At 38.9% G+C, this 15,738-nt stretch overlaps 1 protein-coding gene across 1 annotated transcript in view; it reads right to left on the bottom strand.

Annotated features, from left to right (window-relative positions):
* CUBN (cubilin) overlaps positions 1-15,738 on the bottom strand; it is a 301,694-nt gene that overhangs the window by 39,432 nt on the left and 246,524 nt on the right. Inside the window, exons 57-59 of the mRNA XM_003257683.2 lie at positions 8,011-8,211; positions 5,487-5,616; positions 600-817 (exon numbers count right to left, since the gene is read on the bottom strand). Of these exons, the coding sequence (XP_003257731.2) occupies positions 600-817; positions 5,487-5,616; positions 8,011-8,211 (549 nt within the window). The remainder of the gene's footprint in view (positions 1-599; positions 818-5,486; positions 5,617-8,010; positions 8,212-15,738) is intronic.

The following is a 15,738-nucleotide window of genomic DNA, read 5'->3' as shown; positions in this document are numbered from 1 at the left end:
TAGAGACAGGGTTTCTCCATGTTAGTCAGGCTGGCCTCGAACTCCCGACCTCAGGTGATTCACCCACCTCAGCCTCCCAAAGTGCTGAGATTACAGGTGTGAGCCACCATGCCCAGCTTTTTTTTTTTTTTTTTTTTTTTTTTTTTTTTTTTTTGAGACGGAGTTTCACTCTTGTTGTCCAGGCTGGAGTGCAATGGTGCTATCTTGGGTCACTGCAACCTCTGCCTCCTGGGTTCAAGCGATTCTCCTGCCTCAGCCTCCCAAGTAGCTGGGTTTGTAAGCATGCACCACCATGCCCGGCTAATATTTTGTATTTTCAGTACAGACAGGGTTTCACCATGTTGGCCAGGCTGGTCTTGAACTCCTGACCTCAGGTGATCCACCCACCTCAACCTCCCAAAGTGCTGGGTACATTTGTTAAGTGATTTTTTTACAACATTAAAATATGTCATACATAATTTTTAAAACCAAGCCCTTACATGGCATATTCTTCTAAGCTTCAAGGAAAAGCAACCATAGTCAGGTGGAGGGGGGGGAAATTAAATAAAGCAGAAAGGTAACAGTCCTGAAAAATAGATTTACAACTCCAGAATTCTTACCCAATGTCTGCCGGAAAGATATCTTCCAGCCTTTTGCTGTCTGAAATGAATCTGTCTTGAACACCAGGAGCATACTATTATTGCTGCTCTTCACATTTGGTGGGCGCTTGGAACCGCAGAATTTCCCAAGAAGGGGATCGCTGGTATTGGCACCATCATAAATTGCCAGGTAGTCATGGGAGCAGGAGGTGGAGGAAACCACATCAAAATCACTGAACCTGTGAAATGTACCTTGTTAATACTGATCTTTCCATTTGGACTTCAATTAAATTGTAGCTTTAGCTCTTGCAAAAAATGACAAGGAAAAAACTACCAGTAGAGTATTCAAGACTCACTTGATAGGAAATATTAGAAATCAAACAGTACTTTACTGATCAGTTCAAAAGTTTAGCCAAATTTGTTTTTAGTAATTACAATATACCAAAAACTGTGAGAGCAGCTGGGGATGTAAAGATGAGTAAGATACAGTCTTACATTTCAAGGAATTCACAGTCTAGGGCATATTAAAGTCCATCTGAGATCAACTTTTGACAAGTTGAACTGATATTTATTATCCCAGCAATACTTTAGTATCTTAGGTCTCATTAAAAATACCATATTTACTCTTCCCTTGTTATTTTATGAGATGAAGTAGAACTTACGGGAACCATGTTAATATAATAGAAGAAATGCTGGTTTTAGAATCACAGCTCCATTCTCCTCACAGTCTCATTTTCCTCTTTTAAAATGAAGTTTATATTAAGGTCAGGTGAAGAACAGGAAATTCACATTTAAGATCTCACTTCTGCACATGGTCTCAGCTCTTTGCCTCCCCAGCACCGGTAGGATTGCCCTAGGTGCACACTTTGAGGCTTGACATGGCTGCTAGGAGTTGCTTTGACCACAGAAATGTAAGCAGAAGGGACACATATTACTTTACGGAAGAAGTTTTACAAATGACTACTTGCTTTGCCACATTGCCTTCCCACTGCAGTGATGATCATGGAAGCAAATGTAAAAATGAAGCTTCCATCAACCTGGGTTGTTGGATGACCACGATGAGCAGAGCTTCCATGCCAGGCCACACTGAACATGCTCATGAGAACGAGAAATAAACTTGTTGAGTTAAGCTGCTGTGAGGTGGAGTTGTTTGTTACTATGAGCATAACCTATCCTGACAGATGCATCCCTAACTTTTCTGTCTTATACAATGTTTAATTTAGGCCTTATACTTTGTCATTTTAAATAACGATTTCTAGAGTTCCTGAACAAGCAAGGCTTCTCACATGGATTTGCTTTAGAGTTTTATGGTAGGTTTATTATAGCTTAATTTTAAAACGTGTTTAAAAAAATAACATTTAATATCCTGTCCTCATTTTTATAGGTTCTTCTGCTTTTTCTTTTTTTCTTTTTTTTTTTGAGACAGAGTCTCACTGTGATGCCCAGGTTGGAGTGCAGTGGCGTGATCTCGGCTCACTGCAACCTCTGTCTCCCTGGTTCAAGTGATTATTTTGCCTCAGCCTCCCGAGTAGCTGGGATTACAGGTGTCCACCACCATGCCTGGCTACTTTTTAAATTATATATATATATTTTTAGTAGAGATGAGGTTTTTGCCATGTTGGCCAGGCTGGTCTTGAACTCCTGACCTCAGGTGACCCGCCTGCCTCGGCCTCCCTGTGCTGGGATTACAGGCATGGGACACCATGACCAGACTGCATTTTCAATTTATTTTGGCAGTAGCTCTAACAATTCATAATATGGAATAATTTTGAAAATATATAATAACATATATTTATATATAAAATATATAATAAATGCTTTCTTTTAACAGCCTTGAGAAAAAAAATTGTTAATTTTTTTTCTAAAAGGTTTTGGTTGGTTGAAGGTTTTCAGACTGATGATGAAGGACAAGATGAAAAACGTATTGATTTTCTTTTATCACATTTAACATTTAATGTTATTGTAAAAGATCAGGGAAGAACAATAGCTAGATAATTTCCAACAACACTGTATTCATTTTAATTCTCTACAGACAACACATTTATTTTCCACAATAAGAATCCACAAAGAAAGATAAGATCTGAGTTTCTAAGAGGACTTAAATCGCTTTTGCTTTTTATTTCACATCATTTTCCCAGGAGAGCACAGAAGAGATCTGAAAAAGCCCATCGACAGAAAAACTTGTGCAGCCAGAATCTTTTGAGAGCCTTTTATTAATGTCTGCATCTTCTACCACACCTAGAATCTTATCTGTTTCATAGAATGTAGGCTCTTAGGACACAATAAATAATTTTCTAAACCTGCAGACGTAGGCTGGGTGCAGCAGCTCACACCTGTAATCCCAGCACTTTGGGAGGCCGAGGCAGGTGGATCACTTGAGGTCAGGGATTCAAGACCAGCCTGGCCAACATGGCAAAACTCCATCTCTACCAAAAAAAAAAAAAAAACATATATATATATATATATATATATATATATATATATATATATATATACACACACACACATATATATACACACATAGAGATTATATATATCTATACACATATATATATCTATACACATACAGATATATATATATCTATACACATATATATCTATGTGTATAGATATCTATACACACACATATATATATACACATAGATATATATACAAAAAAAAATTACCCAGGCTGGTGGCACACACCTGTAGTCCTAGCTACTTGGGAGGCTAAGGCGGGAGAATTGCCTGAACCCAGGAGGTGGAGGTTGCAGTGAGCTGAGATCACACCACTGCACTCCAGCCTGGGTGACAGAGTGAGAGCTTGTCTCAAATAAATAAATAAGTAAAATAAAATAAAATAAACACGCAGATGTAAATTTGATTATGGTGAGCTCCAGGATCCAGGCTGAAAACTGAAAAAATATATTTAGATTATAAACATACATATATACATATAAATAGATAGATAGATAGGGAGAATATATAACATAACTCTATGAGTTGGTGTGTATACCATGGTCAGAATGTTTGTGTTCCCCTAAATTCATATGTTCCCTAAGCTAATGGTATTAGGAGGTGGGGCCTTTGGGGGGCGATTAGGTCATGGGGGAGGACCCCTCACAAATGGGATTAGTGTTTTATAAGAGGCCCTTCCAGCTCATGAAGACACAGCAAGAACGTGCCTTCTATAAGCCAGAAAACAGGAGCTCACCAGACAACGAATCTGCCTTGACCTTGGACTTTTGCAGCCTTTTGTTGTTTATAAGCCATCCAGTTTATGGTATTTTGTTAAAGCAACCTGAACAGAACCAGGCAATAATCCTACACATATGAGAAACAAATAGTGAGTGACAGTAGCAAATGGCTCCCCCTTACACTTCCACGCCTGGGCAGGCGTACTTCATAGGCCTCCTGCTCCTGGCCATCTGACAGTTTCTGTTCTTTTGTCCCCAGGACTTAAAGGACACTCTGTTTTCCTACAAAAAGTCCAGGTAAGAGCTTCAGTTTTCTTCGAGGTCCAGCCTATAGAACGCCTGATAGAGGAACCAAATCAGGCTTGATGAGAGATGTCTTTCAGCTGGAGAGCCAACTGATGCATGAGGCCTCTGGAAGTAAACTGCAGGGAGTACAGAATTTTTAGGGCAGAAAATGATCACAGACAAATAGAGGGCAGGTAGGTAGGTAGGTAGGTAGGTGTGGTCTTAGCCCATCAGGCTTCTATATGGAAAGTCCTACATGACCATAAACTATATTACCGTTCAGAGTTTCCCACCACATGCAGTACGTATATCACTGAAATAGGCTGTCAGGTGAAAACAGTCTTGAACTTTATAATTCTGGAGAGCGGGAGGTTGCATCGCCCTCATCAGTCTTGTTGGGAATAGGTAAGACTGGGGAGAAAACTGACCAATGACGCAAGCCATCTCTCATAGCATCAGTTTAGAGGTGTTCTGACACAGGTATAAAAATAGGTTTATTAAGTAGTTAGAAAATGTATCCTTTGAGGCTGGGTGCAGTGGCTCACGCCTGTAATCTCAGCACTTTGGGAGGCTGAGGCAGGAGGATCACCTGAGGTCAGGAGTTCGAGACCAGCCTGACCAACATGGTGAAACCCCATCACTACCAGAAATACAAAACTGAGCAGGGCATGGCGGTGCCTGCCTGTAATCCCAGCTACTCGGGAGGCTGAGGTAGGAGAATCTCTTGAACCTGGGAGGCAGAGGTTGCAGTGAGCCGAGATTGTGCCACTACACTTCAGCCTGGGTGACAAAGTGAGACCTTCTCTCAAAAAAAAAGAAAAAAGAAAATGTATCCTTTGAGAGACAGTATGGGGAAACACTGAGGACGTGGTGTCTGGAGGAAGCCTGGCATGAATACACATTTTGACTCTTTACGTGTGAGTTACTTTTGGAAAGTGATTTGATTCTTCTGAGCCTCAGTTTCCTCATCAGTGAAATGGGAATAATCTACACAATTCCCAATCTAGAATCTATATATACCTCATATGACTGTTTTAAGAATACAATGAGACAATTATGGCAAGTGTGAATCAAAGTTCTTTGTATATAATAAATACCCAACACATGGCAATGGCTTTCTCTTGCCCTTCCTCTCTCCTTTGATTTCAAGACGGGCATATTTTACCTTGACAATCCATTTTATGATGCTCCTGCACAATTGTTGGGAAACTATAACGACTGTTTTAACTGGTGAGTGCTTGTTTTTCGCCCTTAGTTACTACCAGCTTGTGTGAAGAAGGGGAGTGTCATTTCCCAGGTTGAACTATCATCTAGGAACCTCACTCCTCCGTGTAGATTTCCCTCCAGACTGCCGATGAGAATCAGCGCTCTCCATCAATAAAGGAATGACTCTTCTATAAATAATGCTGAAAGGATTTTCTTAAGAAAGCCAATTTGTCTTACGTACTTGAGCTCGATCACTTTGTCGTCACTAACGGTGATGGTATACAGGCAGCGCATATCATTTGGGTAGTCTGTATATGAATAGGCAGGACTCGTGATGATTCCAGAAGAGAAATTGAACACACCACCACAGGCTGCAACAGAAGACAAGGGAATATGAAGAGAACAATGATTAGTCCCAGCATGGAAAAATGATTTTAAGAGATTCTATACTATTGTACATTTTTCCCTAAGAGAGGTAATAATTATTTTTCTTAAAGTGACTTATATCTCCCTTCATTGTGTTTACACATAATTCTGATTTTCCCACTAGGAAGGAAAATGAAAGACAGCAAGAGGGTAGAAACAGGGAAGAATATTTAAAGGCACATCTTGGAAAGGAATCAGTCTGAGTCAAATTAATGGCCAGAGTGAAAACGACAAGAAGGAACATTTCACCATCACCTCCCTGTATTTCATTGACAGGTTGAGAGAGGGATGACAACAGTAACGCAGTATGGAAAAGGTGGCCAGAATGATGTTCTGGGCATACAGATGTAGGAAAGATTGTGATCTGGAAATCTGAAATAATAGAGATCTGTGTCTCTTCTGTCAGGGATAGAATATTATAAGGTAAACTACTGGAAATCATTTTTGGAACCTTCCATTTTAGTTCCTTCTGTGGGCTCAAATGCATAGCTCTCCAGTCTGGTGGATTTGCAGTCAGTTGTGAGACTGGTAAGGACTAAACTTGCCCCAGTTTGTATTAATATCACTGATCCTCAATCCTCAACAAGCAGGAGGAGGCCAGGCCCATTCCTCTCCAGTATTCCAGCAATTAACAGCTCAGAGCCTTGAGCTAGACCCATTAGTCAATAAAATAACAGACATAAAAATGTAATAAAGCCCTCTTATCCACAATATAAAATGACTATTTATGCTTGGGTTTACATATGAGGATCAGATTGTACCTCCTGGTGATCACTCTCACTGCAGTGGAAAGACCTATCTATGTATATTTATGATTCTAAAATTATAATGGGGTTAATGCATTTTGAAGTATTTCCATGGTCTATACACTATCAATGGACACGTTCCACTTTACATCCTCAGAAATGAGGAACAAATTGGGGCTGCCCTGTCAGGCTCTTTCTTTCTTTACTGTTTTTGCCTCAGCTGAGCCCACCTTGCAGGGAGCACTCTTCTCTATGTACCTGTAAGTACTTGTGTGTTCAGACCCCCAGGTCCATCTGTAAAAGTGAATTACATGTCAGATAAGGGTAGCAATCACTCCTTTTCACTTTATACACAATTACGCGGTCTCTGGAAGTTTATCAAAGCCTAAATAACTCCCATCTTTGCACAATATCAGCATTTTAAGTCTTAACATCAACGACACTTTTTAAGTGGGACTCTTATACTAGAATATATTGAATCTTGACTACTTCCTTGTAGGAAAATGAGAGATTAAAGAGAAGAAGAATATAAAGCAGGAGTTTACCTCTCCAAAGCAGCAGTCATGCCAAAAGAATAAAAACAAATCCATCCTTCTCCTTATTCAACAAGACGACGGGAGAGGAAATGTTAATTGCGTGGTTCTATTCTGCTTGAGCCAACAGAGCTACACAGCCATATGTAATCATACTTTACAAACTGTGGGAGTCAGGATGCAGATAGCAGCTAACGTGAACAAATTATGGAGGCGCTTTTCAGAAGTAAATACATGTTTTTAGTCTTCTCTGGGGATGGGAACAGTAATTTATTCCAAGGGAAACTCTTTAACTTTCTACCTTTAGCAATGGGTTTGGTGGAGCAAAGATGAAACAGACTCAATAAAGATGTTATAAGATTTGTGTGCCAGTTTGACTGCAGCTGAGATGTCTATTAGATAGTGCATAAATATTGTCAGCAAACTAACCAGGCAGGAGGGGAAAAGACTATTCAAGATTGGGAAGTGCAACCCTAGAATTTTCTGGGTAGCAACAAATGCCTCTGTCTAGTCTGTTGCTCCTCTTTTCTCTTTGCCTTTGATGCAGAGAAGTTGTAAATTATAGCATAATTGAATATATCAATCTTTTCCATTAGGGCTTGTGCTTTGTGCATAGTGTTTTAAAAAAGTCTTTCCTATCCGATTGTAAAGACATTCTCTTACATTTCTTCTAAATATATAAAATATTAATTTTTGTATTAGCAAAATGACTTGGGGAAATAAAACAGGCATCTGGATAATTTGGACTAACAGACAACTTTGTGTAAGGTAAGAAAAACAAAAAAATTGCAGTAGTATTTATTTAAATTAAATTACAAAACAAATGTCAATTCTTCATTTGATTTTCATAGTAGTTCTAGCCAAAGTTCTTGAAAAAGGTCCTCTTCTTTTTAAGAAAAAATGTATATATATATTTTTAACCACGAACCTCATTGACAATTTTTTTCCCTTAAATTCTCTGAATCTTCAAGTTAGTGCTGTATGAATCACAGTGAAAACTCCTTGCATACATTACTCAGAAAAGAAGAAAATTCCAAACTCTGTCATTATGGCTACTCACAGGTTATCCTATAGGAAAACTTGAATCCGAAGTCTGTGATTTGCTCGTTGGAGTAGAAGTTAAGCAGAACCGGCCCGGCAATGGTGAGGGGAGCTGCCATCTCTTCTCCACACACAGTAGCAAATGGGGTGGACGCGACGCTGTAACCTCTGATAATGTGCACGCCATCATTGACACAGCTTCCCGTCACAGCGGAACGAGCTGGACAAGGCATGGAACAACCGCATTATGATCAGAACCAACACAAACAGTTAATGCCGTAAACGTAAAAACAAAAATGTGATGATGATTCATGCAATTGCTATAAAAATTAAAATGAGAAACAAGAGATATTTAACTTAGTTTCCTGTTGAAACGATGTTTACTCTAACTACAAAACATGCACAGGTATGAGAAAACAGGTAGAACCTCACGAAAAAAATAGACACATTCCACTTTGAAACAATTCAGAATTTCCTTTCTTCAGATAATGGCTCCTTTAATTCAGTGACTGTAAACTGGGGACCGTGTTGCCTCCCCAAGAACACCTGGCACTATCTGAAGGCATTTTTGCTGTCACACTGTAGAGTGGAGTAGAGACCAGGGATACTGCTGAAGATGCTGCTATACAGAGGTCAGCCCCTACACCCCAGACCCTCTGGGACCCACAAAAAACTACCTAGCCCGACATGACAATAGCGCTGCTACTGAGAAAACTTGCTCCAAGCTTATGTCCAGATAAGCGACTCCTACCATGGAGATATCATTAGAAACTCCTTAATGTTTATTGAACAACCATTTTAGATGTTCACACAAACACTATTAGTGTTTAAGGACTATAAAATATATATTATTGTTTTGTTTGCTAATTATAATGTGAATATATGCTCCAGCCTACCATCTCCCAAAGAAAAATATAAAAAAAAACAAAAATTAAAAAGATATTTGTCCATTACAACATATCCAGTGATTTTTGTAGGTGAACACATACTGTTAAAATATTAACTTGGATCATACCTAATTTGTATTAATATGAAATGACACCCATATGGTAACCTAATTTGTATCAATATGAAATTATATCCATCATGCATTTGTATGTGATTAAATATTCTTCTAAAACATTATATCAGTGCCAGACATGGTGGCTCACGCCTATAATCCCAGCACTTTGGGAGGCTGAGGCGGGCGGATCACCTGTGTTCAGGAATTCGAGGCCAGCCTGGGCAACATGGCAAAACCCTGTCTCTACTAAAAATACAAAAATTGGTCAAGTGTGGTGGTGCGTGCCTGTAGTCCCAGCTACTCAGGAGGCTGAGGCAGGAGAATTGCTTGAACCTGGAAGGCAGAGGCTACAGTGGGCTGAGATCATGCCACTTCACTCCAGCCTGGGCGACAGCGCAAGACTCCATCTCAAATAAAATAAAACCTTATATTATTATGAAAGGAAAGGAAAAAAACCGCAATAACTTTTGCACCAATGTAACATATTAATGCCTATATCAAATTCCAACATATAGATGTGCCATCCACGTTCCATCAATCCCCTATTGCTTGAAATTCTATATTCTCCACATTTCTGTAAATAAAAATATTGTTGAAACAAACATTCCTGTACGTAAATATTTGAGGAAGTTTTTCATTATTTCATCAGAATAAGTTTTTAGAAGTTAGATACTGGCACTAAGGTAAGATTATTTTTCAGGTTATCAAATGATCCCTACATTGGTGCTGCCGACTTACTCTCCCACAACATTTTTGGCATCTGACATTTTTCCCAATTCTGTGTTTTCATTGCCCATAGGAAAATGTTATGCCCATTAACAATCACTTCACTCTCATCCTTTCTGTATATGGTCTCCCGCCCTACGCAATTACTAAACTACTTTCCACCTCTATGGATTTGTCTACTCCGGACATTTCACTTGAATAAAATCATGCAGTATGTGACCTTTTGTGGCTGGCTTCTTTCACTTAATGTAATGTTTTTGAGTCCATCCATGACAGATATTTGGTTTGTTTCCACCTTTTGGCTATTATGGATAATGCTGCTATGAACATTCATGCATGAGATTTTGAGTGGGCACATGCTTTCAGTTCCTTTGGGTATATAAATGGGAGTGAAATTATTAGCCCCCAAATTAGGTATGTATTTAATTTTATAAGAAACTGCCAAACTATATCTAGTAGTTACATCAGTATACATTCTCACCAGGAGTGTGTGGGACTTCCAGTGCTCTGCAGGTATGCCAACATTTGACATTGTCAGTCTTTTTAATTTTAGCCATTCTAGTGCAAGTGAAACGGAACTTCATTGTGATATTTAATTTTAATTGCTCTGATGATTAACAATGTGAAATATTTTCCCATTTTCATTTACAAACCACAAGAAGAAAATACTTTTATTTCATGGCGATGCTAACTTGAACATATATCTAATGATCCACATCACCCCAACACACAAAATTTACTTACTTACAAATGCCCTATTGGGAATGACCAAAACTGTATTATTTTATGTAAGCACATACTATGGCATAGTGGACTCTGAAATCAGACATCCTGTTTGCTGTTTGCTGTTAGAATACTCTTCCTATAAGAGCATGCTGACAAAATCATTATGCACACTTACTTTATAATTTCAAGTCCCCTGGCCATAGACCTTGGTTCAAAGGTGGGCGTGTGACCTAATCCAATCCAATAAAGGTGAATTTCAACACCCTTGTTTGACATTTGGAAGTTGGAATAGAGGCAGTAGTATGCTGGTAAATATAACAACCAACTCTCCGAGAGATTTGTGGCATTTGCCAATTTCCATCGTATAGATACTCCCACGATAGCCAATTTCAAGCTATTAACAACAAGTCATTAAGTGCAGAATAGGAATAGATGAGCAAAATTGACTCTTGCAAGATGGTGCAACCCAACTCTAGCATACCACGGGATAGAAGCCATCTCTCTTTCTGATGTGGGTGAGGAGTACCCACTGTGAGAGCAGCACCTGTACAGCAATGAGAGGAGCCAGCCTTAGGGTGAGGCTCACACTGGAGTAGCACAAAGTAAAAACAGAAACAGCTGAATATTTGATGACATAATTAAAAGGCTGAATTGAGAGATTTGAGGCACACCCAACTTTGAAACCTTCCAGAATTAAAAACCAATGAATTGCTCCTTTGTGTTTAAACCAGGTTAATCAAGTTTCCTGTTAATTGTGCCATAAAACCTCCTAATGGATATGGTAGATATTTTTATGATTAGAGTCATTGTTGCTGTTGTTTATACAACCCCACCATCCTGACCACAGTTGATTGATTGATTGACTGATAATTCCAGTCAATCAATCGCAAGGCATGGCATCAGACCCAATCCAGGCCAATCAGATGTGTTCAAACTGCAACTGAGTAAGAGTTAACGGTAGCAGACAAAGAAACTAAACTTAAAAAATGTCTGCAGCCATGTTTCCTGACACATTAAGGAAGCAAGGCTGCCATAAGGGAAAAAGAAGTTGTTGTGCAGAAAGCAGCAAAAAGAGTGGGGAAGAGAGAGCATGCTGACAGATTCTTGTCCCTGGTTTCCTTTGTTCTAGAAGCCCTTCCTTTGATGAGATGAAATCACCCAGTATCCTTCTTATAAACTCTACTTTGTATCTAAGCTAACTTTTGAAGATAATTTGCCACTCAAAGAATCTTGACAAATACTTTTACAAAGTATATCTATGCATTAAAGAGTTACCACACATTCTTAAATCATTTTAAGAATACATTCAGCTCCTTCGCTAAGTTTCTATTCAGCCTGCAGAAATCTTGAGGTATCAATTCAAGATATACATTTTTAAATTAACCACAAGGAATTCCCTTATTTTGAAAACGCTGGAATAGAAATATTTCTAATTGGGCATAAATCTACAAGTTGAAAGCATGAAAGACTGAACTTCGATGGCCTTTTCATGTAATTAGAAGCAATACGATGTTGGAAAAAGACAACAAAAAAGAAATAAACTCAGATTCATGGTTTGAATATTGCCAAATTATGTACCTTAGTTATAACCTCAGTATTTGTCTTTAAGACATCAAAAGCTCCACTGGAATTTAAAAAAATTCAAAGTAGATGAGTTTGAGAATAAAACAATTGTGCATTAGTTATAGAAATTATTTAGCAACAATATATCAAGTTATAAAACCAACATCACATAATGTAGGGAAAAATTGCTGATGCTGGATTGAAATCTTGGTCCCACATTTGATCAAATAGGCTGCTATGCATGTGTTAAGTATTAAAGAGTTAGTTGTTAAGTTGTGGGCTAATGATATAGATGATCACAGTGGCAGTTGTCTTAGAAAACAGTGAAAAGGTTGTGAAACACAAGGTAAAGTGTCACTTATAGTTGATTATGTTGACAAATAGTTGATTAAAGGAACTAGTTGAAATACAGAAAGCTCATTCATGAAATGGCAGTGGTACGAGACATAATCAAAACTCATTAACAATTTATTAAATGTCCATATTGAACAATAAGGAAGTTTGTTGGGGAAAGGCACAAGAAGTTGAGAAGGGATTTTAGATTTTTTGTAGATGGCAATAGAATATCAACTAACTAAACCAATTATGTAAGACAGTCTGCTTCTCAAAGCCTGATTCAGTAAAACGTAAAAGTTATAGTATCTGGCAACTTATTTCATGGATTAAAACATTCTTGTATTCTTTCTAGTAGTCATTTCTTTAACGTAGGATGTTATGCCCTTTCAAATTCTGTCCAAAAGAAATCAAACATGTACATAGTATTAGAAGCTGGTAAAATTAGCTAAAGTCTAAGAAAATATCAAAAATTAACATGAACAAAGTAATATGCAAGACAATGGATATGTGTGTCACTAGGCATTAAGTACTTTACACACATATATCATATTCTAAAGTTCTATATATCCCATCACTGCATTAGATCAAGAATATCAGCCTGATTCTTCACTGAGAAGGTGCTTGGTGACAGACTAAAGGCATCAGAAAATAATTATATTAAACACTTTCTCATCATTATTGGACGAGCCAATTGCATGTATAATCAAAATATACACAAAACTCTCATAATTAGGGTGATTGTCTTCCAGGGAGAGAAGGAAACTTAGTTGAGGTTTGGAAAAACTTCTTCAAGGAGCAAGATGGATATCAAAGTTTATGACGAAGAGGCAGCATTCGATCAGACATACGTGAACTTGTGAGGAAGAGAAGCACCCTGAAATTGAACAATACTTTCTCCATGGACTAGAGTCCACGTCATGGGACCGGGAGCTCAGTAATTCTTTATCTTCAACAAGTGACTTGATAGACATTTACTACTGAAATCCGTGAGCTGTAAAATGGTTCCCTATCATTTGTTTTTATGACTATTTTCCATCCTTTCTAAAAACTTTAAAACATATTCATCGTTTGAAATGGGCAAGGCTCTATGCCATGCAGTAAAATTTAATTTTTTGTTCTATTTTTCTGGGATTTATTACTGGGCAACGTCTAATTCCAAACTTCATCATAGTTCTAAGAACTATGAGAGAACTGAAGGAAAACTAAGGATGAGTAATTCCACAAATAGAATAAACTTGTGGGATTTAGAGTGGGACCACAATTTTTCTCCAAAGTTGGGGGAGGGCGTGGGCAGAGACACCAAAGAGGACTAGAGATGAGGGAAAACCCTTTGTTTGGGATATTTCCATGTTGTAGTTATAAGATCAAGTATTTTCAGGAAATAGAAATGGGTTCTAGGGGCCAGGCACAGTGGCTCACACCTGTAATCCCAACACTTTGGGAGGCTGAGGCAGGCAGATCACTTGAGGTCAGGAGTTTGAGACCAGCCTGGCCAACAAGGTGAAAGCCCATCTCTACTAAAAATACAATAATTAGCTGGGCATGGTGTCTAGTGCCTGTAATCCCAGCTACTCGGGAGGCTGAGCCACAAGAATTGCTTGAACCTGGGAAGCAGAGGTTGCAGTGAGCTGAGATTGCACCACTGTAGTCCAGCTTGGGCAACAGAGCAAGCCTCTGTGAAGGGAAGAGAAGGGAAGGGGAGGCGAGGGGAGGGGAGGGGAGGGGAGGGAAGGGAAGGGAAGGGAAGGGAAGGGAAGGGAAGGGAAGGGGAAGGAAAAAGAAGGAAAGGGAAGGGAAGGGAAGGGAAGGGAGAAAAAGAAAGGAAGGAAGGAAGGAAGGAAGAAAGAAATGGGTTCTAGGCAGACGCACATGAATTACCAGGCAGCAGTGACTGAGACCTATCATCTGTCTTGTTAACTTTACCCTGAGTAGCTGGGAGACTGGTCTCCTCTATGGAGGCATGATTCAGAGGAGGGGGAAGCATGTACTAGTATACAGCTAAGTTCCATTGCACATGAAGGCCAAACAAATTAAAGCAAATTGGGGTGTAACACAGGCAAACAAGGGATTTCACAGAAACTACACCATCTGCTCCAGTGCTCTGCCAATTGAATAAAATATCAGTAGGAAACATTTCAAAAGGACCACTGCCCACGTTTTTCTAAAGTAATGTGGAAGGCGACCACAATCTGAGTTCTTTAGAAACAACTGAGAAAGCAAAGAGAACAAACAGGAGTTGAGCAACACCAGTTTTTAAAAAATTTAAATAGGAGGAAATAAAGAAAACTGACAAAGCTCATTTATTGTGCTTCTTGATGGGGAAAAAAAGCCAAAAAGAAAAATCTAAAACTATTTTTTTTTACTTTTTTTCTTTAAGCTTTGTATTAGGTATAACCCATAAACTGGGACTTCAGTTAATCAAAGAGAATTTAGGCAAATATTAGGTGTGAATCTGGGCCCACTCCTGTTGGGGCTTTGAAGCCATCTCTGGAGGACAATGAGCAAAGGCATTTGTCCCTTTGGTGCTTCCATCTCATGAGCTAAGTGCTGCTCCACCCTCCAATGCTTGTCAAGAATTACTGGATCTGAGAAACACTGAGTTTACAGTTTACTGCATGCAGAATTTTTAAATTGAGAATCTCTAAATTCCTCATTATCACCAAGGTGAATTAATGTTACTATCTAATTTTTTATTTTTTAATTTTATTTATTTATTTATTTTGAGACAGAGTCTTGCTCTGTTGTCCAGGCAGGGGTGCAGTGGCGCAATCTCGGCTCACTGCAAGCTCCGCCTCCCAGGTTCACGCCATTCTCCTGCCTCAGCTTCCCGAGTAGCTGGGACTACAGGTGCCCACCACCATGCTCGGATAATTTTTTGTATTTTGTTCAGTAGAGACAAGGTTTTACCATGTTAGCCAGGATGTTCTCGACCCCCTGACCTCGTGATCCACCCACCTCAGCCTCCCAAAGTGCTGGGATTACAGACGTGAGCCACCATGCCCGGCCTACTATCCAATTTTAATGAAAGAATAATCAAGGTTTAGAAGGCACTGGCTTGCTTCATTTTGCCTCATGAAGTGCTTTATCTATGAAGTAAGAAAACTGGATCTATAATTTTTTTTTTTTTAGCAGATTGAGGGCATCTAGTTGGCCACATGAATCACGAGAACACAAAATTTTGGACTGTTGAATATTTGGGAAAATAAAATAAGCAGTTATTTAATAATACCAGATTCCAAAATGAGGACAAACATCAATGGTCTGTATTTCGTGGAATGTCCAGTATTGGAAATGTAAAAGCAATGAGAAAGTTAGAGAAATTTAGGACAACATTAAACTTGGAGCAACTTACTTTGTGGTAAGCGGAAAGTAGGTCACCGAGCCTTTGTAACC

This window comes from Nomascus leucogenys, chromosome 9, assembly GCF_006542625.1.
Source record: "Nomascus leucogenys isolate Asia chromosome 9, Asia_NLE_v1, whole genome shotgun sequence".
Lineage (NCBI taxonomy): Eukaryota > Metazoa > Chordata > Mammalia > Primates > Hylobatidae > Nomascus > Nomascus leucogenys.
The sequence above is the reverse complement of the archived record's forward strand: the minus strand, read 5'-3'. Positions and strand labels throughout refer to the sequence as shown.